Here is a 23,880-nt window from a genome sequence, read left to right on the forward strand (position 1 = left end):
TTGTCTCGGATAGTGAACGCAGAGAAAAACAATGCAAGTGTCTCGTTGAAATGTGGATTGTCTATAAGCTTCAGAAGCTTATTGAAACTAAGAATGAAGTCTTGCCACAAGCAAAAGACAACCAAAGAAAAAGTGAAGGGTTGATGTTTGGAAGCCGAAAAGCTGTTAAGGAATGTCGGAGTTGGCCACAGGCGAACTACCAAGCAAGATAGAAAAAGAGAAAGAAAGACAGGACTGGCCTGTTTAGTCGAACCGTGAAGGGAATGAAGAAAAAGAAAAAAAGGATTGAGATGCACGAGAAGAAGAAACTGACAGGTTGGCGCAGCCAAGGATTTTATATCTAAGTTGAGCCAACCCTCTCCCTCTCACCTCTCTCTCTTCTCCATACTACACATACTACATGCACACAAGAACCGACATAGGGTCGTGCGCCCTGGCAGGAAACTAGCATGACCCATTAGGAACTCGAGAGACTAGAATGGAGACCATGGCCCATGGAAAGCCATCTGTTTGGCAATTAATCGGATACCTCTAAAGTTTGATCACCCTCCACATCATGTCCAACGCAAGAGTATACAATACACTTTACCAGATGGTAAGTGACCAGTCGGGAGAGGTCAATGTACCAACCAGAAGGCAGCAACAAGTGGAGAGTACGAGAAAGTATCCATTTCTGACGATTTCTCTCCAGCTGGAGTGTTTCACGTTGTGCCTCTACTCCCACCTCAGACGGAGAACTGATACGGTGAGTGGTGGTGAGTGGTGGTGAAATGGCAAGTAATGAGCAGCCAGTCAGCGTGTAAAACTGCGAGTCCCCGGGCCTTTTCGATCTGCCAGGCTGGTCTCGGCGCCAGTCAATATGAACCAACCACATCCTCGGTTCACGCAAGGCATGACCCTTTTTTCGCCGCCCCCTGACGAAGTTGTTTCATTGCCGTGCCATTTCATCGTAGGTTTTTTTTTCTTTTCCACACTAGTTACTATGTAGAGCTTACCCATACGTTTGGGCCCGGCGACCGGCAATTCGACCAGGGTATTGGCTGTGGGGATGGGGGCAGTTTAGCGCCTGTGTGTTTCTACCTAGTTGGACGACTTGATGGAAATCGGTCAACGGAATATACCGATATGTCGCACTAGCAGGGGGGGTGGCAGAAGTGGGAAAAAGTGGAGGTCTTTGCAGATGCTGTATACAACGTCTGCGTTTCAGCATTGTCAGTTCGGTGTTCTTCTTCTCCAGTCATGTAAGCTCCACATTGTTCGACCTTTCTTCATGCAGGATGTATAGGGTTTCACGACTGTGATTGGTATATTCTTGCAACTTGTGATTTCTCCCTTGCGACCTGTAAAAAGTAGAGGCGCCCTGTATGACGCAACAATGCTGGAGTTATTGTACTCTTCATGCCTGTCTGAGATGATACAGCCATGGAGATATTATTAAAGCAATAACTACGAATATGTATCAAATAACAGAGACATACTCATTGTACTGTAGGGTAGACCCCTTGTCCACTACTAACTACTGAGGTACACTACGTGATCTGTCGGGATCAACATGAGCAGTCTACTACATCGTAACTATATACATAGTACTGATACTCAAAAAGGGTAATGCTGCAATCCAGCATCACCAACGGAATAACCGACGAGGCACGGCTGGGATCGGGTTTAGCGCATGGAAGATCAAGGCGGAGTGGTTTGAAGGTGGATAACTCGTGGATCAACGGGGAATGGAAAGTGTCAACCGAACTTTGGTTGTTTCAGACTTCTCCCCTTTGGATGGAGTGGCAGATGAAATGGACACCTGATAGCACAAAGAAAAGGGGACCCAACTAGAATACTGTTCGGTATGATTCTGAATATTGCGGATGAGAATTCCGCTGTTTCATTTGTATCCATGGAACTCGCTTCTCCGCATCCACGAAATCCACGATCTCCTGCGTTCCATCAAATGCCCTTCTAGACGTCGTTTCATGTTAATAACGAACCCTCAGTACAACCCCATCTCGAAATTCTCTTCTGGTCCAACAGCGAATAAGAATTTTCCTCGTGATAATGACCTCCCAATTCAAGGCCCGCAAAATCTCGGTTAACTGTCAATGGAGACTTGGCATAAGTGGATATCGTCCATGAGGCTGGGTTCATGGCCTGTTCGATCGCGAAAAAGCCTGCAGGGTCTACTCCGTATGGAGTACAGAGCACTCCATAGTAAATTCCGGCTTTTTACTCAATCATCCGATCCATGGTACATACCATAGTTTGGCGTGTCTGGAGATTAAGCTACGAAGTTAATCAGCTCCATCAACAAGGCAAATACAGCTCCTTCATCCTCGGATCGCGGGTCACACGGCATATCCCAAATGAAATTCGTCGATCATAACTATTAGACTCGATCTCTCCCTCCTCCTCTTCTCGCATGGTCATGACTATTTAGAGAAAGCGTCGACGGTGGATAGAGCTTCAAAAATGAGAAGTCAGAAAACCATGGTTATTGAGTATCGGAGATGCTCGGTTGAGCTCAACACGCCTGGTTGCAAAGGTTCGTGCGAGGTATCCTTCCTGAACTAGATCATGTTTTCGATACGATGGATATATCAACTCGGCTCCATCGTCACATCAGGAGACAAAGGTGGAGGATATCAAGGAGGCAATTCACCCTGTTTCAATTTTCAGGAAATTGAGGCTGTTGGCGAGATGTGGTCCTGTGGAGTGGATGGGTCGAGGTCTGCGGTGAGTCTACAAGCAGATGGTAAGGTAGAAGGAGAGGGTCGAGGTGAAAATTCTGAATTCCAAGGTTGTTGTTTCATGAGGTGAATCCTGCAGCCTGTCTTCGTGTTGTGGCACTATACTTCTCACTCATATCGAGTATAGATGGAAGCTTTTCATCCATGCCACTTTCTACAATTGCAATAGTCTGATGCAACCCAAGACATGCCACACGATACAGTGGACTGTAAGTCACTATAAATCCAATTTCTGTGTGTCAACTGCCTCCAAAGTACTAGTTACTAGTTCGAGTATACGTCGTTCGCAGTCTACTAACTAATACTTCTCTCACGACGAATTCCCCTGTGGTCCAGACTAGGAGCATACTCGCGAAGTAAGGCAAGTAATCAGCGACAAGTGCTGCATTAGTCTATCTATTCCAGAGAACCCATTTATATCCTCGATATATACAATACAGACTAAAAGAAAAGTCTAATTCCAAACCATCACTTCATTTCTTGCCCTTTTTCTTCCCCTTTTCAGGGACCGTGGACGATTCCTCCCGTCGGAACCCGCCCTTTACCAAAGCATCTCGTCCAACATCATTAATAAGACGAAATCGCGCCGGTCCCAAATGAATTCCTCCAAACCAGCGCGATACGACAACAAGTACATTCCAAACATCCATCAGCTGCATGACATGTAGTAGTCGGCCCCCTGCGGCCGTTTCGCCATCATCGTCGTAATCCTGCACGATAGTCTCCCCGGAATCTGAGCCCGTAGATGCCCCTCCCTTCTTCTGTTTGATGCGCCAGGCTGATATATTGTGTGTCGCCACTGCAACTTTCTTGTCCGTAGCCGTGAGATGATCCAGGAATGCCTGCGCCTGCGCAAGACTACTAACCTGGACGGCTCGAGCCAAGAAAGTCGATTTTTTCTCAGTGACAACATCGGAAAGAATCCAATCTGGAGGACTATCAAGACCAAATGTATCTTTTAATGAAAGAGCCGCGAAATCTTCAGCTGTGACCGTGGGTTCATTGTCGAGTTGATTGGTCATTGAGGAGTGTTCTGTTGCGGTTTCATTCGTCCCGGCTGTTTCACTCTCTTTCATTCCTCCAATATTCAATTCTGGGAATACTTCCACAGCTTCACTAATCACGTCGAATAAACAGACAGCTCCGGGCTGCCATGTTCGCTGAACAATATCTTCCAATATATCGACGGCAATCTTGCCTTCCCCGCGCGCAGAAGTCGACGCCGTCCCAAGAACATTTGGCTGAGTCTCCGGATACGAGGAGCCGAATCCAATTAGAAATGAAAGATGCGGTTGTCCAGGGAGCTGGAGAGTCACTGTCGTTTGTGCGGGGTCATTGGAAGAACCGACACTGCCTAGGTCAAGTGTGCTGTTTGATGTTGTTGCCGTTTGGCTTATTGTGATTGTTTCAGGCTCATATATGGCATTGATAGCCTCGATCTCTTCGGCGAGATCCCGATTAGGTAGATCGTCTAGCTGTGACATTTTCCTGTTTCTGCGAGAAATGCAGAAATGCTGGACTGCGGAGTCGATTCTGATTGATTCCCCACCTTTATCCTCAGGCAGTCAGGCACCAATTAACTATGCATCGAAGGTTTCTAGAAGGACAGAAGTACATTCTCTGCCTGTTTATCAAAAATGTGGATCTTTTACTGAATTTTTTTTTTTTTTCAATTTTTGAAATGTTTCGACTCTTTGGCTATTACATCTAAATTTCATGCGGAGTTATTCCAACCCCTTTTTCAAATGAGCCGCCGCAAGCTCAACAACTGCCTTCGCAGTTGCAGTCCGACGAATAGGTTCAAGCATAACAAAATCATGAATTTGCCCATCAGCCTTCATAATCGAAGTTTCGACCCCGTTCTCCTGTAGACGAAGTCCAAAAGCCTCGCCCTCAGCGATAAGCGGATCGGCACCAGAGAGAAACAGAGTAGTTGGTGGGAATTGGGCTAACTCGCCATCAGACAGGAAGCTTAGAGGCGAAGTAAGTGAGTTACATCTATCTGCCTTATTTGGGAGGAAAGCATCCACCATCCAGTCCATTGTGCGCTCGGTCAGATATGGCCCTTTCTTGAAAGTCTTGTACGTCGTGCTCTTCTGATGGGTATCTGTTACTGGGTAGAATAGGACCAAATGGGCGATGTTCAAAGCCAGATTATTTCTCAAAGCGAGCTGGACCATTGCGATGGCCATTTGCCCTTTTGAAATTTGTCAGTTATTTACTACAAGGGAATCAAAGAGAACATGAAAAGAAGAAAAACCAACCGCCAGCACTGTCACCCGCAAATGCCATATTCTCTGTTTTAAGATTATGCTCGCTGCCATGCTCGACCATATACGACAAGACAGCAAATAATTCTTCAAATTGACTGGGATACTGCTTTTCCGGCGCAGGAGTAAAATGAGGGAATATCACCGCGGCTCCAGTCTGATGAGCGAGGTCTTCCATCAGCGAGCCAAAAACAGTCGAACTAAACACGGTATGAGATTATCAGAACATGCACCGGTAAACGAAGACTCTATAGGAAAATGTCAATACTTGCCTCCCCAAGATCCACCCACCACCGTGTGTATAGAAGATTGAGGGTATATTGCGATTCGCATTTTGAGGCCGGAAGATGACAGTCTTCACCGAGCCCGATGCAAAGGGTACATCAATGTAATCTTGCGTGATGTGCGAGGAAGGTATATGTTTTTGAAGGGTTTCGAGAACCTGTCGCGCATCTTCTGGTGTTTTTTCATATAGCGGCTGGCCTTTGGAGAGCTCTTTGACGAAGCTTTGATTGATCGGATCCAGTGCGGCTGTCATTTTGATATTGCCCCAGCGTTGTTATGCTAGTTATGCAGTAATTGAAATAAGGAAATATTCCCTCTACTTAGCACATTCTTCGAGATCTTAATTTATTTCTCTATATACTGCTGATATACTTTAATATGAGACGTCATGTAATATCGCCTCAATCGCCATCGCCATCAAAAGTTTAACCTTGAGGCGATTGGTGAGTGGCGTGGAAGTTCGTTCATTTCTCTTGCCACGTTGAGTTTCCCCGCAATTTGTAGCTCAGAATTGTAATTTTGATTGATCGAGACTATATAGTTCAATTCTAGAATACGTTTGGTGCTCACTGAACCGTGTTTGTGTTTGGCTCTCGGTTTGCCTTTGCGGGCAGAACCAACTTTACCATATTGTCCCCCAGGGCTCTCAGCGATAAACCACCAATAGTACATAGCATTCGTCTCAAGAAAGAATTTTGACGCTACTGATAGTAGTAAGTTAGTTCAAAACTCAAGTTAGAGCCACTCCGCCACTTGGTATATCCCAGCGGTAGCCATGGATGTCACTCACAGACCTAAAAATGTCTATCATCAAAGTATGGTGCAGAGGTCGTGAGATTCTGCATAGTGAAATTGATAGTAATACACGAATACTAGCATTTCCAAGATAGAACAGTCTATCAATTCATATAAGTAGACAAAATAAAATTCTAGCACACTATCCTCAGCAATTACCACCCATAAAATTGGCCATCGAGCCTAAAGTATGCCTAACAAGAACAGCAGCAGCATCATCCTCATCATCCAGTCCATCAAGATCCTTACGTTGCCAGAAAGCCCGGAACCCACCAACTAATCTATTAGTAAATGGCGCCACATCCTCAGCATCCATCGGCGCAAAGGCAAGTCGAATATACTTGTGCGCACGCGTAGCAGAATCAGGCGTCGCTGCGAAAATTCTCCCAGGTCCAACCAGAGATAAATGAGGCTTCTTAGTGAGGTGTATCCAGAGCGCTTTGGATAGTTTCTCAGCGCTATATTTAGATCGGAGGGGGTGCGTATCGAAAAGAATTTCCACCCAGGCGAACATGCCACCCTTGGGCCAGACAAATTGATACATCTGGACTCGATCAACTACTTCCCAATCATCAATACTGTCAGATCTAGTGGTGGAGAATTCCGAGTTCTGATGGAAAAGAAATTTGTTCTCTTCCAAAACAGTGCACATGGCTTGCATGCGTCGTTCGTATCCTCCTCGTAAACCCTCTAACCAGCGGACCCAACCATCCATTTGCCAACCATGTTCAGTTGGCTTTTTCGATACACGTGAGACATCCTCATTTTGTTGGTTCTTCATGATAGTTTCGGCAACGACCGACTGCACGAACCCTGAAGGTTGTTGGGTTGTCGTTTCGGTGATGCGAGCCAACCGTTCGATGAAAGCGGGTTGTGCCGTTATCCAACCGAGACGGCTACCTGGAGCAATTGTCTTGGAAAAAGTGTCTAGCCTGATCACTCGGCCCTCGGTATCGATCGATAGGTAAGATGGGACGAGGGAGTCCAGAAATGCGTACCCGGACGATCTGCCCTGTGCATTGCAGTTACGTGCGGATCGGGCCTGGACTGAGTCACCACGATAAGATGCTTCCATTGCGTAGGCAGATGGGAATTGCAGATTCCAGTATGGCTCATCTTCGACGATGATGACATCGTATTTTTGACAAAGAGCGTAGATTTGTTTTCGGCGCTCGATGGAAAGAGTTCCTCCGGTTGGATTCTGACCAATTCTATCGTATGTGATTAGCATTGAATCATGTTTGACTGAGGTACTTGGAAACTGGAGAATAAGAACTCACGTTACTGTGTACATCAAGTGCGGTCGACGACCTCGTCGAAAGTCCCAATTCTCAAGGACATCCTGTAAGCCTCCTTTTCCAGAAACACACATCCCTTCGCCATCCATTGCTACACCGACAATATTCAGTCCTCGCGGTTGAGCCGTTTGAATGGCATTCATATATGCAAATTCCTCGCATAGTATGCCTTGACGCTGCTGGATCCAGTCTCGGTCGGGATTCCAAATATTGCTCAGGAGCTCGACAGCTTTACAAAACCCATCTGTATTCCCGCAAGATAAAATAACCTCGGGACCTCCTTTGTATGGAACATTGGGGTGAAGATGATCCTTTACGAATCTGCGTAGAAACGATAATAGCGGTGCATATCCTTCCGCGGTGCCATATTGTAGGGCGGTGGTGAGGTCGATTCGTTGGGACGGATCACTCGTTTTGAATTCCTTGGGGACGGTTACTCGGTCTGATTTCGTATCATGGCTGGTAGATGGCTGTAGTCGTTGTGGACGGGCGACGGTCGCTTCGAGGGTATCATAAGGGAAATATGATGGATGTGGCAATCCTGCATTCATTAGTTGGCAGTCCTTAGAATTAGGTCTGACCAATTCGAGTATAACTGACCACCCGCGAAATTGGCAATATTAGGGATTAAGAAGTATTTGTAAAAGTCCTTGACTTGGCTGGCTTGACGATTCTTGGTGACATAGGAAAAGTGGTGCGACAAGTCGAGTGGAACTGCGGCTGTCATGATGGACGATCGCTGCAGCTCAACGGTCGTGCAGATTGAGAACTGGGAACACGGATGGACTTTAAAATTCAATTATAACAGAAGATGATGAATTGTAGAGAAGAAGTGAATAAGAATATAATCCAAACTTGAAACGATACTAACACTAGTATTCCCAAACTACTACCTACTCCGTAGTAGTTAAATAAATTGATTTCTAATCCCGGCCGTCCCCCGCTCTTTCAACCGTTGGGGCTTGATAAGCGGAACTCCACGGTGTACCTTGTCAATTGTACTATGTATACTATGGATAGTGAGATGATTATATCTAGATTGAGTGGGGTGTAATGGTTACTAGCTTTACACTATGTACATAATCTATAAGACAATGTGGTAGTATTGCAGTGAGATCCTGCGAGGGTGGAAGCGCTGCATCATTACAATAATGACACTCCAGTGCATAATATATAACTAGTTGGGTAAGTTATACCATATAGTTACTAACTATAAGTGGGTGTGTCACTATGCAGGAAGAGAAAATGAAGAACTTCAAGATTGTATATTCCTAGTATTTTTTTTTTTAAAAAAATTCACGTCAGTACTACTTTGTTCTCAACGATCGAGAGATATGGTCAAGACCAAATATATCTTCAGGTATTGATAATCTTGTTGCTTGGACCTGTGATGGGATGGTCAGGGCATCGATGATCAAACCCTTGCGGGGATGAGATTCGTTTGCCTGTCGTACCATCCTGCATTAGTGCCCGGATTGGCCTTTTGAGTTTGTCAAATTTCTCTGAAATGAGATAAATATAAAGTAAATTTCAGCCGCATCAATTATCGCACAGGAGAAAGGAAAAAAAGAAGAGAACAAGACATGAACTGTAGAGATCAACTTCATCGTGGAACAGCCGAGGAATGCCAAAAGTCCCGTGATTGGCCATCACGGGGTTAAATTTGCATTGTTGCCTTGTTGCCTGGTCGCCTCTTTTCTTTTCTCGCTTTCTCTTCTTCTGTCTTGACTATCACTTTCTTCAAATCACTCTTTCACTCCGCATATTGACTTTATTCCAGTGGGGTATCCTTTATTATATCGACAGTGTACTGTATCTCGGGTTGGTCTTCATTAATTATCCCCGCACCTCGATGGTTCATGGCCGGTGTTCCTGGTGATCTTCAGCCCAACGAACCCACCTTGGAGATCTCCACCTGGCACTAGCGTGCCGACCACTCCGGCCCTCGACATCATTGCCCTTCACGTTCATTTCCTTCTTCTTTTGGTTCCATCTTTCGCTATCTTCTCTCGCAATCGCCTTCCACTATGATAGGAGAAGGCCGCGAGGAGGCCGCGCGCCTCTACGTGCCCCCGCTGCTGGAAGATGAGGACCGCCTCTCCCCTCCCGACGCTTCCGAAGATCTTCCGCCGCCTGATGTCGGATCAGGAAGTCCTCTGCCCATCTGGCTGCAGGAGTCATCCAAATCTTTCCGCTGGGGCTGGGTACCCTTGCCACTCCGAAAAGCTGGCCGTGCTACCGCAAACTGGATCAAAGGTCCCGATCCGCCGCATATGCTTCTATTGAAACCACTTTTCCCGCGCATCCAAGAATTGCCAGTCCAATATCTTGACCGCTTCTTTCCTAAGCGCAAACAGAAAGGTTTACTTCTGGGACTGCTCTACTTTTCCTGGTTCTTGCCGTGGTTCCTTGTACTCCTCCACTCGCGGTCATCTGGCTATATCGAAGGCTATGGTCAGCTGCAGACCCTATCATGTACAACCAATTTCTGGTACGTATTAGGCAACAAGCGCTGATGTGATCCAAACACCATCTTTATCATTTGACTAACCTGGTCCTTACATAGGCAATTTGACAACGGGTGTGGCTTGAATGGCAATGATTGCCGTCCCTTCTCTGAATCAACCGTTGCTTTTCGATGCCCCGCCAACTGCGGTGATGCGAAGCTGCTGGAACCCCATGTCGTAGGGAACCAAACATTGAATTATCAAGGCTTGGTTATTGGAGGACCATCTTCTCATTCACCCGATCTCGCAATCTATCGGGCTGACAGTTTTGTCTGTCAAGCAGCTATTCATGCAGGCGTCATCTCCAATGACGGCGGCTGTGGTGTTGCGAAGCTGGAAGGTGCAGCACATTCTTTCCCGTCAGTGAAGCAACATGGGATCCTTTCTACGTCTTTTCTATCTACCTTTCCAAAGTCATTCAGTTTCCTTCATCCATCTTCATCGAAGACCAACTGCCCATCGGACCCGCGCTGGTCGCTTCTTGGGGTCACTGCTGCAGCTGTTGGAGTTCTTTGGCTTTTCTGCACTTCACCACCCGTTCTTTTCTTTAGCACGTTCTTTATGGTATTTTGCCATACGGGCCTAGTCGCTGACCCTCCTTCATATCCTTACTTGGCTGATCTTGTCTCGACTCTGTTGTCTCGACTGCTCCCCGCTTCGTTCGTTGTTTACGTTCTATACAAATTCTGCGCGGCCCCTCTTCTTCGGCCGATCACCTCTCCGATATATCAGATGTCTAAACTACTGTTATATCTGCCGCCTCTTTTCATCGGTGCCTTGAACAACTACACCTTTGCTCGGCTGATTCCTCTTCAGCGCCTGACGCCCATGGACATTCAACAACAGCCCGGGGCAAAACTTGCATTGGCAGTGGTTATTCCGACGGTGATTACGATCATCCTTACTCAAGCATGGCAAATCCGCCAAGGTGGCCTCCTACCTCGGTACTTGAAGATATACTGTACCATGGGCTTGATCATCCTTATCCTTCTTCCGCTTCCTGGCCTTCGACTTCGCATTCATCATTATATTCTCGCAATCCTACTTATGCCTGGTACCGCTTTCCCTACACGCCCTTCCCTGATTTATCAGGGACTTCTCTTGGTCTATTCATCAATGGCGTTGCCCGATGGGGATTTGCCTCAATCATCGAGACTCCAGCTGCTTTAGGAGAACTTGCTCCCGGTCGTAGCGGGTCTCACGGCTGGTGGGGGACATCATATCCGAACATTACAAGCGATTCTGTCGAGATACGTCTACCGGATTCTTTCCCCGACGATTCTCACCACGGAAACGGAAATATCACGTTCTATCTTTGGGAGCCCGAACGCATGTCGAAATTATCTGTGGATGGTATTTCGGTATTGCTAAATGATGTAGAACGCTGGCGTGGCTATCTCGACGAGGACAAGAACGGGGAGTTTACCTGGCACCGCCATGGCCACGATGGTCTTGAACTGCGACAATTCTCTCTGGCGGATGCACCCAAAGGCGTCTCTGCTGACTTTGAAACTCAATCTGATTTTCTTCGTCATGCAGACTTTGACGGTGATGGTGATGATGATCCGAAGGATTTATTCTTTCGATTCGCCTTCCTGCGGGGTGCGGAGGCTGGTTTCTACGGCCCCGCTGGTGTCTGGAGAAGCGATGGATCTTGGGTTTCGCCAGACCCTCCAAAAGAGTAGAGGTTATACTTGCATTCGTTGATTGCTCTTTTCCATGCTATTATCGCCATTCTGCAGGATAAAAGACCATACGATTGGTGGTAGAAGGTGTGCCGGACGCGCTCTACCTGTACGAGTGGTTGGCGAATTGGATTTGCCACTCTCGCTGATGACACGCTACGCCGAATGAATATCCTATGAACCGACAGCTTCTGAGTCTACTTTCACTGTACTTACTATCAACGATCTCAATCTGTAGATAAGTTTTCTTTTTCCCCTTTTTCAAATTGCTATCGTAGAGTCAATCCATAGACCCGCCGGTCTGTTTCAAGCTCGGAAAGTACCTAGCAAATATTCATATCGTCACTCAAACCAGTCATTGGATTCCAAGCAAGTCTCTCACACCTGGAAAGGTGCTTTTCATACTCGAGTGAGCACTGGGTCCCACCTTATCCTTTGTGAGAAGTACGCTGCATCTCGTTCTCTTGTTATACTCGCTCGTAACCTCACGTGATTGATCCAGCCCGGACTCCAGGCAGCACCGGCTCCATCCGCTTCGTCTCTCCCCGACATTCACGGCACACTTTTTGATAGCTACATAGTACAGACAACTTGATTGAGTTGAAATTACTTCAGTCCTGCCATGGAGCCCGCGGACTCCGACCCCGACGGACGCAATGCGCCTAGCGGCTTGACCCAACGTGCGGTATGTTGTACTACTCCACTTGCTCGGGTCCGCGGAGGATTCGGCAGACAAAGACAATTGGTTAAAAAAAGAGTCACGAAATTAACGATGCATAACTGAACCAGTGTGACCAATGTCGCGTTAGGAAGGTAAGCATGTCAGCTCATTGAAAATAAAAATAATCAAAAGATCAACAGTCTCTTCAGATTCGATGTGATAAACGTTCTCCATGCTCCAATTGTCGCAGCGCGAACATCGCATGCCGATCAACTGGTGAAGGCCAAAAGCCACACGAGCCTCGGCGTCGTGTGCTAATATCAAGCCAATAGTGCGTAAATTATTCATTGGAGCTTTTATAGAGCGACGTCTGACATTTATCTTCAGTGAGAAGAAGGTCGATTTGATCGAGCAACGTCTTGGGGGTATGGAGCAAGCTTTGCGCGAGCTTCTGGCGACATCGCGACTGCAAAAAACCCCATCAACTACAAAGTTACATAGGACTCCCCAGATACAACCTAAACGAAATACTCGTCAACAACCCGCAGCACAAAATGATCCTGCCGATTCCAAGGGTCCCAACTATAGATCCAATGCGGCTATCGAGCAGCATGACTCAACTTCCGATTTCGAAGGTGGTTCCTCCCTAGCTGCTCATTCAGTCTATGCGAGGCAGTTTCTTGAATCTGCCGTATCGCATGGGACCCCGGAAATGTTTTCAAGTCCAAAGATCAGCGAGGCACTTGCGTCGCTGAAACAAATTGTCGATATGCAAAATAGACCCCGAGATCGCGATGCTCAAAAAGGTTCTGGCTCAAATGCTGGCAGCAGGCTAGGCGTCCGTTGTGATATTCGCGACTTGGAAATGCCACCACTGCCTGTTGTTCTAGATATCATTCGCACAATGAAAGGTATGACCAAGGTCTGATACCATGCAAATTACACATTTAATTTAATCTCGCCATTGCAGAAAACCCCCCCGTCTTTCTTCTCTGGTTGGATTCCATTTCTGACCATTGATTACTTTATCGAGAAATGCCAGGAGGTCTATTTTGCCACCGATGATTATACAGAATCAGCGTACATCATCACGACTCTTTGTCTGTACTCTATTCTCATCGAATACCAATACCTTGGACATGGCCAAATCAGCAATGATGACTATCTGCATTATATCCAATTATGCAAAAACAATGTTGAGGCGGCACTTGCCAACTTGAATGTTTTGATGCCCTCCACATATGATTCCATCGTTGCATTAACGCTCGGGGTAAGTCTTCCAATGGCCGCTTGCAATTGACGAATAGTATACTCAGAGATACAGGCATTCCATGGAATTGAGATTTCAAAGCCGTCAGTTGGCTGGACCTTAGCTACAGCAGCCATCCACATGTCTCAAACCTTGGGTTACCACCGCCTCTCCTCTATGGAGCATGAGCCTGAATTGGTCCAACATAATAAACAGAGTCTCTTCTGGTCCATACACGCTATTTTAAACATACTATCTCTGCGATTGGGCCGAGGGTCCATTGTCGATGACCACGATATCACCATACCTTCTCCAATGGACTGCATGAAAGATATTCATCCATGGGGGTACATTTGCGCCCTTTGGACTAAGCAGGCTGCGATCCAAAATCAGATTTATACTCAGTTGTATAGCCCTGCAGCATTGAATCGCCCTGAGAGGGAGCGCGTGTCGTATGCCCGTCAGTTAGCTGCAGAAATGCGATCGGAAGTGATCGAGCCGTTCAATGTAAGTATGCTCTCACCCCAAGGTCGGTGATATGTGGCCCCTAATCCTTTCTTTTCACAGACAATTGTTGCAAAAGGATCCAATTTTTCCGAAATAGATCAGGTTTACATACGTTCAGATGAAGTTAGTCGCTATGCAACGCTGACTTTGATCTACCGGGCCATCCCAGTCCCAGCTGGTTCAGACCCAAATCTAACATTTATACCCGAATGCATTGAATCGGCTCGAGCGGCGCTCGAAGTCCATCATATGTACATGACTGACTTGAGAGAGAGTGACGAGACTATGCGAATCTCTTATCTACATTGGTATGTACACTTCTAACCCTGACTTGAATCCAATTTTCTAATCAAGCAACACCACAGGGCCATTTTTCTTTCCCCATTCATACCATTTATCGTCATATTCTGCCATGTAATCGCAACATCCGATCAAAAAGACCTCTCTCGCCTAGAAAATTTCATCGCCTCTCTCCGTCCACTTTGCCACTTATCGCAATCCGTCGATCGACTACATAGCTTGTGCTCGGTTCTCGGCACAGTCGCCCAGTTATACGTCGAAGCCAAGAGTCGAGGCCAAGCAGGTGAAGACCAGAGTCTTGCCTCGGTTGGGCAAGAGTTTGATGTCTATTTGAGTGCTTTAGGACTAGCGCCGGGGAATCAAGTTCCTAACGGTCCAGTCTGCTACCAAACGGACATACCACCCATGCAAATGAATCTCGCCGATCCTTCGCAGCAAGGTCTTCCCTTTTCTACTCCAGCACTCCAGCCGCCGGCGCAAGGGTCGATGTCTCTTGCGGAAATGACACAAGCGGCTAGGTTGGGTAACTGGTTCTCCGGAAATCAACATATGATGGGGTTGCTCGAGGAGGATATTTTCCAATTCATGCCGAACTCTTGATTACCTTGAGAGTGAGTGGTTTGATTCTTCTGATTCCCCTGGGAGTTTACATGCAGGTTTCTTGGGGATTATAAGAAACATGCAGTCTTTTTTGTATATTACTCTCCATTCACGAACATATAATAGACATCTCTCCTTAACATTCTGCGCCCATGATTACATTCTTTGGCACCAATCATACGATTTGAGTTAATGGTGTTTTGCATTACTGCCACGTCAATGTTGTAGTGATAGTACACAAACCACACGTGGTGTTGTGCAATTAAGTCATTTCTACAGATATCGGTAAATTACTAGTTCTATTGGTACTTGGCCACCAACCGTATACCTTTATCCTTGATTGGGATGCTTTGTATACAGTGATTGCTGCCCATTTCCCACTTTGTGATATACGAAGTACACGACGTGAACAAGAGGCTAAATGCCTGCTTTCGATTTTCACTGGCTAACGTAGCCTCAGACACAAGACTTGTCAAGAATGACTTCAAAGGTTGACAACAAAATGTACTCGAAAGGGTGTCCATGAACATACTTCGACCACAGTATCTTCCATTGAAAACCTGAGTGATAAGTATCGGGTAGTTGCTTCGCCGGATACCAGATAGTGATACACAACATCCAGGGTATACTTTAAAAAAAAAACCTTATTCTACTTCTACTACATACTACTAGTGGTAGTTTGTTAGTGATAATTAGTAGATTATGATAGTTGATAAATAGCCAGCCTCCTCACCTTGCAATTTTAGGAAACAATCGAGACAACACCGTGGCCCTCTACGCATTGCCAAAAGATAATCTAAAAAACACAAAACTCAGAAATACCGTCTATCCCAATGTCCCACTTCCAAACTCTCACAGTCGCCATAATCTCCCAGATTATAGCTAGGAGCTGGCTAGCAGCAGCAGTGCTAGGATTCTCTATCCCCCCCCTAATGGTACATCAGCAATGGGGGCATGGGCTACCTTTTACGACGACGAAAATTGTTCCGTGAATCCAGGAATGGCAGTTAGTATGAACAATCCAGGATGTCTAAATGAGGCTGGCAGGGGATCGTTCATGATGCGCGATGATCACAGAAAGTATTTGGTCATCGTCAGTCCAAGTAATGGCTGTCATTGTCAATCTCATTGCGAAATGCTTGTATTTCGTCATGATACTCCTTGTATTCAATTGACGGGGAATATGCGTGGTTCTTCATATCGTTTCGTTGTGGATAGAAAAGGATGGTGTCCGAATCGGGATCAATGTTGAATTGGCAAGATGATCACTGATTTACAAAAGCAATCTTTTCAAGTCGTTGGTTTGTCGATATGACAATGTTCACTTTTTGTTTTTTTTAATGGTATCTATGTATTTGGCTCTTCTTGAAGACACTTTGCAATGTGGTTATGCGTATCAAGCTTGTCTTCTAGTTACTACTAATGTCATTAGAGAGTAGTAGAAACATGTTGGAACACTTGTGAACTTTCGCACTCTCCCGACTACTATTATTCTGAAGTCATAGTCCCGATGGCTAGTTTTCCGGCTACCTACTTTGCGGCATGGTATTACCAGTTGTAGCAATCTAATCGCTGGAGGGTGATTGAGTATCTTTAGCGAATTACTGTGCAACAGTGACCTACCAAGAGCCCAACCCTTGTAGTAAGAATACCAAGAGTAGTATGATATATTTGATTTATTTTTACTGAAGATAATCACCCTTCACTAGTGCAAAGCCCCGAATGTCCAACCTATTTTTACTTTGTCTCTATCAGCACGGTCGTTAATATCCTACATTCGTATAAATGAGATCGTCGCACGACTACCTGCCGTTAAAGCAGAGGATCAACAACCGAGATAAAGCGCCGATCGCCTCGAAACTATAATCCCGGACGCATGCGAGTGGGTTACACTTGCAGGACATCTAACTCCTTGGAGAAGGTGTTTTCACTACGATGTTGCGACTACTGCGCATTGACTATGTACAGTATTCAGAAGTACACCTTATGGATTCTGATAACAAAGTGGAACGGGTATGAAACGGTCAATGGGGGCTATTCAGAGGCTTCTTACGGTGCCTTGCAGATCCTATTTAATATTGGAAAGTCGACACCTCTTCACCGAGTTCATAATTCGCACCAGCTAACAGGTCAACGCGGTGTGCTCAGAGGCGCATGGATTGACCATTTCGGAGCGGAACGTTTCGGCTTTCTCTTAGACTTTCTTCTGTAAAGAGAGACCTATGAACGCATAAATTGACTTGCACAAAGGGTGAACCGGACTTCGATAAAACTTCGCGAAAAAAAAAAAAGCGTGGTCTCCACCCTGCACTGTTCAACTACACGACAACGCGATGAAAATTTTTCACAGCATCGGAAGTTTTTCAGATAAAATCTATTCTAGATAGCGAACCCATCATCAATCAGAATGATAGAAGGAATGAATTTTCAAAACAAATGCAAAGATACTCGGCCAATGTGTATAATATTCGCCCGAATATATCGAGATATTAAAATTAAGTAAAGGAAATTGCGAGTAGGCCGCTCTTTTGCCCTATGACGTTGCACGACAAAATCACTCAATCCACTGCGCCTAAGTGGAGGCTGATCCTCTGCCTTCCCGATGTTAGGCTGCTTTGTTCAGCAACAAACTTAGACGGAATCGGTTCTCTTCCGAGTAAAAAGGGGGTCGATGGCTGTGACTGATGAATCAAAATTGGTAAAGCACGTTGTGGGCGGGTCTGACCCGCCCCGCGATGATGTGGTGAACCGGATCTCTCGACATTTATGGTGTTTGGGCTATGTCAGAGTCAAAGGACTTCATACTGTAGTAGATAGTGCGTTGTGATATGGGGCTAATTGCTGGATGGCCAGTAGAAATCCCTTTGGGTGTTTGGTGGGTATGAATGCTCCATACTCTGGGAGAAGACTGAAAAAGAGCCATACTTCCCCCCTTTACGAGATGTGATTCTGGCTTTCTCTTCTTAAAACATATTCCTTTTTCAGATATCATCTCGTCTTCTTTTCCCTTCTTTTTCTTTTCTCTTCAAGGCAGTGCCTTGAATATTTCATCTGTTGTTTGAGTGCATCGGATCATCCAAGCGTTCTTCAACTTTTCGACTACTGTTGATAACCCGCATCTTGAGGCACAACAAAGAATCATTCATACAGATCACATTCTGTAATTGTCTCTGCTGTCACGTATACGAATCGCCATCAACCTCAAATACCGTGCAGTACATTCGATATCGTTCCCTAGCGGCATTATATGCAACTCCCGTGCGAAAACACTCCAATTTTAACGACAACCCAATTGCAACTCAACCTCGAATCGTGAACCAAGACCAGGAAGTGTGCCAACAGCGACTTGATACACCCGCAGCAGTAAAAGAATCTCATCCCCAGCGCCAAATTCCGACGTCGATTATTCGAATATACCACTCCCACATGCAACAAGTGGTCTAAACTCACCCCAAAACAGCGTCCCGTGCAACTTTTATCCTTTGATATCTTCCCCTTGCGCCAACCCGACCAAAATTAGTTCGAACCAAGTGCAGCAAAAGAAAACACCATCACCATGGGAGGATTTGATTTAGAAAAGACAGCAAGCGCTAAGCCAGCCTCAAGCAGCAATGACTCCGGCTTAGTCGATACTGATGCCTCCCGTCTCGCTGAGATGGGATATACCCAGGACTTGAACCGCAATTTCTCCATCCTCTCGTTGATCGGAATTGCTTTCTGCATGTCTAACTCTTGGTTCGGTATTTCTGCATCTATGATCACAGGTATCAACTCCGGAGGAACTACCTTGATTATCTATGGTCTACTCTGGATCACCGTTGTTTCAATGGCAGTCGGATCTTCCCTTGCTGAGCTTGCCAGTGCCATGCCTAACGCCGGTGGTCAATACTTCTGGGCTCACGAATTGGCTCCACGGAAATGGGCTCGTTTTGCATCTTACCTAACCGGCTGGTTCGGTTACGCGGGTGCTATTTTCGCATGCTCCAGTGTCGTGTTAGGTCTGGGCCAAGCTACTGTCGGCATGTGGAAGCTTGGACACCCAGATTTGTAGGCTTCTCATATTCCTTTCAAGGTCGAAATCCGCTAATTTCCTCCCTAGTGAGATCGAGGCGTGGCATGTTGTTGTGGCTTACCAGCTGATCAACTTCTTCTGTTACCTCTTCAACTGCTTTGGCAAGTCCCTGCCGTTCATCGCCAAAATCACTCTCTACATCTCGCTCATCAGCTACTTCGTCATCCTGGTGACTGTTCCCGCCTGTGCTCGTCCCCATGCTAGTGCAGAGTTCGTCTTCGGTCATTTCAGTAATACTACAGGATGGAAGTCGGATGGTATGGCCTTCATCGTTGGTCTGATTAACCCGAACTGGATCTTCGCCTGTTTGGACTCGGCAACTCATCTCGCTGAGGAGGTTCCCCAACCCGAGAAGAACATCCCCATTGCTATTATGGCTACTGTGGGCATTGGCTTTGTCACCTCGTGGACTTACTGTATCTCCATGTTCTTCGGTATCAAGGACCTGAGTACCCTTATCAACTCCACCACCGGAGTCCCCATCCTGGAACTCTATCATCAAGCTCTGCAAAACAAGGCCGGCGCCATTGTGCTTGAAACATTGCTGGTGCTCACCGGTATGGGCTGCCAGATTGCTTGCCACACCTGGCAATCCCGTCTGTGTTGGGCTTTCGCGCGCGATCGCGGTCTGCCCGGTCACAAGTGGTTGTCTCAAGTCAACAAGACTCTGGATGTGCCTCTGGTCGCTCACTCAGTGAGCTGCTTCATCGTTGGTGCTCTGGGTCTACTTTACCTTGGCTCTTCTACTGCCTTTAACAGTATGATGACTGCCTGTATTTCTCTTCTCTACATGTCTTATGCGATTCCCGTTGTTTGCCTGTGGTACCAAGGCCGCAACAACATCCAGCATGGACCATTCTGGTTGGGTAAGCTGGGTGCTGCTGCCAACATTCTCACTATCCTTTGGACCATCTTCTGTCTGATCATGTACTCTTTCCCGTCATCGATGCCCGCCAAGACATCCAACATGAATTATGTCTCTGCTGTATATGCTGTTGTAGTTGTGATCATGCTGGTTGATTGGTTTGCTCGTGGACGTCGATCGTTTAAGAGTAACTGTGTGGAGGAGAATGTGGGAGGGAAAGTTGACTCGATGGAGGAGGTGAATGTTTCGGAGTCGGATTAAGTGGATTGAAATTTTTTTTTGACGATGCTGGACATATTTTCTATTCATGTTGCTATATACCACTGTACTTTGATTTTATAGATGCATTTGCATTGAGCAGGAGTTTGACAGCATTCTTCTATTAGTATTAGAACTAGACAAAAATTCAAGATCATGTGCATATACTACATCTCTCTTCTTCGTATAAGAATCACTCCATCCTACATAGACGCACACCCTTATCACCAAGACCATCTTATTACCTTTCAAAAAATGAATCGATTACCCCCATGAAACCCATGAAACTCCACCAGAACAATTCCATTACCCCTTCAAAATTGAATTGTGTTTTCATTACCCCTACTTTTCTCAATCCATTACCCCTACCTTTCTGATTCTATTACCCCTACAATACTCCCCGGTGGGCCCCGATTAAAGTTGGCCTCCACTGGCTCTCCAATCGGAGTGGCTGTCCATTTGGAGTTTCCACCATCGTCGGCCAAAAGACTCAATCACAGCCAACAACGGGGCGATCCAGTCTCGGTTTTTCAATTTTTTTTTCTTTCTCTCTCTTCCTACTATGTATTGTCTTATCATCTAATTGCGGTCTGGTCAGTGTGGTTCCTGAAATTTGGAGAAGCACGAACATGAAATTTTAATAGAAAACACTAAATAAAAAGAACCAAAAAGAAGGGAAGAAATCTCTGAATTAACGTCATTCACCCGCCCCGCAAATTCCGAACGATCTTCAGAGGGGCTCGACTTGTACAGAACTGAATGCCTCGGGCAAATTAGAAGAGAACTGTTCATTTTGATATCGATTGTTTACGTTTCTCGTGCATCTTATTGTGCTTGCTGTTGTGTTGCTCTGCCAGTCCCTTTTTCTTTCTATCTTTTCTGATTGGGATTATTCTATTGTACACTCACAATGGCTGCCGCACCTACTGTCTCCAAGGGGGACCTCGCAAGTGAGGATGCTGTGCAAGAATCAAGAGTGTTGATTATTATGACCGGCGGAACCATTTGTATGCAACAATCGCCATCTGGATTTGTCCCTGCTAGAGGATTCCAGGAGAAGTGTATGGCCCGTGTGCCTTGCTTCAATGATTCCTCCATTTCTACAGCAATGGATGTAGTGACCAAGGCATCCGGCGAAGTCACCGCGCATCCTAGTCTTCGAACTCCAGTTACCACTTACGGCCGTCAAGTACGGTACACCGTCTATGAATTCGAGGAATTGCTGGATAGCAGCTCCATCAACGCCAAGGGTTGGGCGGAGATCGCGCAAACTGTCTTCCAAAACTACGAGCTCTTCGATGGTTTCGTGATTCTGCACGGTACTGACAGTCTCGCATATACCTGTTCAGCATTGAGCTTCATGCTTCAAAATTTAGGAAAGCCCGTCGTTTTAACCGGGTCTCAGGCTCCAATGCTAGAGCTGCAAAATGATGCAACTGATAACTTGCTGGGATCACTCGTAGTGGCTGGCCACTTTATGATTCCAGAAGTTTGTCTGTACTTTAATAACAAGCTCTTTCGAGGAAATCGCACCACCAAGGTGGCTGCCAGTGACTTTGCCGCGTTCAATGCGCCCAACTGCCCCCCCACTGGCGGTCACGACTTCAATGCGCACCAATGTGAATTGGGATATGGTGCATCGACCCACTAGTCTGGAGCACTTTAGTATCCAAACAAACCTCGACACAGCCCACGTTGCGTGCCTGCGCATCTTTCCCGGTATCAAGCCGGAGATGGTGGATGCAGTTCTCCGACTGGATGGTCTGCGTGGATTAGTCTTGGAGACATTTGGTGCTGGAAATGCGCCATCCGGTCAGGATAATGCTATGATCAACGTGTTGGCCAGCGCGATCCAGCGCGGGATTGTAATTGTGAATGTCACTCAATGTAAGTGTCCCCTAGTACGGAGTATAGCCTATATATATACTGGGAGAATACTCGTAGTAGTACTACATAGAATATGCTGACCACTTACAGGTCTCACTGGTAGTGTCAGCCCGGTCTATGCGACGGGAATGAGTCTATCTCGGGCCGGTGTTGTAGCCGGGCTCGATATGACTACCGAAGGTGCATTGACGAAATTGGCATACTTACTTGCACTTCCAGACTCTTCTCCGGAGACGGTCACAAAGTACATGTCGATTTCACTCCGAGGAGAACTTACCGAATCCTCGCTTCCGGTATTCCGTCATCCAGACGGACCCCTTCCCGAGCGGGTACAGACGCTCATCGTGATGGCTTACGCCATCGCACATGGGGATCTCGAACGGGTTCAGACGATCATGAAGGCTGAACATCACTGGTTACTGAACGATGAGGATTATTCGGGCAATACTCCAATTGTGAGTACCGTAGACCTTGACCCTGCCCCCCCTGCCATTGCCCTATATTACTCCCCCCAAGTACATCTGTACCACTAGTTAGTATATACTAATCTCAACACATTAGCACGTTGCCGCAACGGCCCCCCTCGGTCTCAATCCTTCATTATTTGCTGTCACAAGGCGGATCAGTCCATCTTCGGAACCGTGCCGGACGTACCCCGCTGTTCCTGGCCGCCAATGCTGGCCTCTCGGAGCATGTTCTGCTTCTGCGTAAGTCCGGTGCGCACTTGCATTCGGATGAGCGACCGGCGGCCGAACTTCTTGCTCGTCGACGACCTGGCGTCTGGGGATTGGCGGGCATTGACCCCAGAGAAAACAGTCAGCGAGAATTGGATGAGGAAATGGCTAGCGACGGGTGGAATCGGGCGATGGCTGGTTCGGCACCTTAATGTATACTCCATAGTGTACACTTTAGGTGTATATATATGTGTATATGATTATGGGTATGAGTATGAGTATATGGTGTCGCATGCTCATTGCCCCGCTTCATCTCATGGCGACATTCCAGTCAATATGTCAGTATCGTCACATCACGTTCAAGAATAAGCGCACCGATCACGCCAGCACGGAAGCCCACGATTGGGTGGGGGATGGTGATTCCGCGGAGATCGGGCCTTGCCGCCGGGCTCAGTGGGGAAGCTGAAAGGGCTGCGATAAGAACTTGAGGCTACCCTTTTGCAGTTAGAGAGGGTCTGTGGTTATTGTCTGGGGTTAATTCAAGATCATTACAATTTTGTCTGTTACTAAAGCGTGCACTGTACATATTATTGTCTACAGTATTCATACTATATAACTAATGGAGGCTCTATCACAATATACTTCAGAGCTCCCAGAGAGTATAATCAATACTTTTGAGTATCCCAGCAGGTACAGTAGACATAAATAGCTGGTGTGAAACTGAATGACCTACGATGTATGTAGTCCACTAATGGGCATCAAATCCCGATATGCGGGGTGGCGTCTGTCCTACACCTGTATACTACTTACTGGATGGGTAGAGAGTCTGCTGATACCCATGTCCATGTCCATGCAATATCTCCCATCCTCCCATTAGGACTAGGAGGCGTATCCATGGTGGTCACTTTCCCACCAAAATTTTATGCCAATTGGAGGCGCAGGAATCCACCATGAACCACGTGAGACCGCCCCTGGCAGATTGTTGGTCGGAGAGGGCCTGCGCGATTTTCTCACCTTCCATCTCTGTTGGTCTCCACGAAAACGTCAGAACTCCAAAAGGAGATCATGTCGAGACATAACAGACGACTTGGCATAGCTTAAAGCACGGTGAACAGCGCCTATCAAGGCTGGAACCCGACGAGTGGCCAGGGCAGATCCCGTTGACCTGGAGCGAGCTGGAACGCGCTGGAGCGAACTGGAGCCGACTGAAGGCCGATTTACGTAAA

General features: G+C 46.6%; 7 protein-coding genes across 7 annotated transcripts; 4 read left to right on the forward strand and 3 right to left on the reverse strand.

Moving 5' to 3' along the window:
- Nucleotides 1-3,214: 3,214 nt before the first annotated feature.
- Nucleotides 3,215-4,225, reverse strand: N7469_002834 (IMPACT family protein; the record flags this gene model as incomplete). The annotated part of the gene is made up of 1 exon (XM_056641754.1): nt 3,215-4,225. The coding sequence occupies one exon, from the start codon at nt 4,223-4,225 to the stop codon at nt 3,215-3,217; it is 1,011 nt and encodes a 336-aa protein (XP_056504248.1).
- A 240-nt stretch (nt 4,226-4,465) lies between these two features.
- Nucleotides 4,466-5,549, reverse strand: N7469_002835 (alpha/beta hydrolase; the record flags this gene model as incomplete). Its single annotated transcript, XM_056641755.1, has 3 exons — nt 4,466-4,938; nt 5,006-5,211; nt 5,299-5,549. 3 exons carry the CDS (start codon nt 5,547-5,549, stop codon nt 4,466-4,468), a joined length of 930 nt encoding a protein of 309 aa, XP_056504249.1.
- Nucleotides 5,550-6,239: 690 nt separating this feature from the next.
- N7469_002836 (putative aromatic amino acid aminotransferase) lies at nt 6,240-8,116 on the reverse strand (the record flags this gene model as incomplete). The annotated part of the gene is made up of 3 exons (XM_056641756.1): nt 6,240-7,302; nt 7,372-7,930; nt 7,990-8,116. The coding sequence occupies 3 exons, from the start codon at nt 8,114-8,116 to the stop codon at nt 6,240-6,242; spliced, it is 1,749 nt and encodes a 582-aa protein (XP_056504250.1).
- A 1,300-nt stretch (nt 8,117-9,416) lies between these two features.
- On the forward strand, nt 9,417-11,581 carry N7469_002837 (LCCL domain-containing protein; the record flags this gene model as incomplete). The annotated part of the gene is made up of 3 exons (XM_056641757.1): nt 9,417-9,880; nt 9,956-10,950; nt 10,989-11,581. 3 exons carry the CDS (start codon nt 9,417-9,419, stop codon nt 11,579-11,581), a joined length of 2,052 nt encoding a protein of 683 aa, XP_056504251.1.
- Nucleotides 11,582-12,203: 622 nt separating this feature from the next.
- Nucleotides 12,204-14,898, forward strand: N7469_002838 (uncharacterized protein; the record flags this gene model as incomplete). Its single annotated transcript, XM_056641758.1, has 8 exons — nt 12,204-12,266; nt 12,371-12,394; nt 12,452-12,551; nt 12,605-13,164; nt 13,213-13,512; nt 13,567-13,998; nt 14,059-14,306; nt 14,364-14,898. The coding sequence occupies 8 exons, from the start codon at nt 12,204-12,206 to the stop codon at nt 14,896-14,898; spliced, it is 2,262 nt and encodes a 753-aa protein (XP_056504252.1).
- Nucleotides 14,899-18,454: 3,556 nt separating this feature from the next.
- On the forward strand, nt 18,455-20,096 carry N7469_002839 (putative choline transport protein Ctr; the record flags this gene model as incomplete). The annotated part of the gene is made up of 2 exons (XM_056641759.1): nt 18,455-18,945; nt 18,998-20,096. 2 exons carry the CDS (start codon nt 18,455-18,457, stop codon nt 20,094-20,096), a joined length of 1,590 nt encoding a protein of 529 aa, XP_056504253.1.
- Nucleotides 20,097-21,003: 907 nt separating this feature from the next.
- On the forward strand, nt 21,004-22,866 carry N7469_002840 (putative lysophospholipase; the record flags this gene model as incomplete). The annotated part of the gene is made up of 4 exons (XM_056641760.1): nt 21,004-21,727; nt 21,783-21,980; nt 22,071-22,512; nt 22,542-22,866. The coding sequence occupies 4 exons, from the start codon at nt 21,004-21,006 to the stop codon at nt 22,864-22,866; spliced, it is 1,689 nt and encodes a 562-aa protein (XP_056504254.1).
- Between the last annotated feature and the right edge of the window lie 1,014 nt (nt 22,867-23,880).

The sequence above is a fragment of the Penicillium citrinum genome (assembly GCF_028827155.1).
Source record: "Penicillium citrinum strain IBT 23319 chromosome Unknown utg000002l:1.0-3833315.0:1.0-3834789.0, whole genome shotgun sequence".
In the NCBI taxonomy this organism is placed as follows: domain Eukaryota; kingdom Fungi; phylum Ascomycota; class Eurotiomycetes; order Eurotiales; family Aspergillaceae; genus Penicillium; species Penicillium citrinum.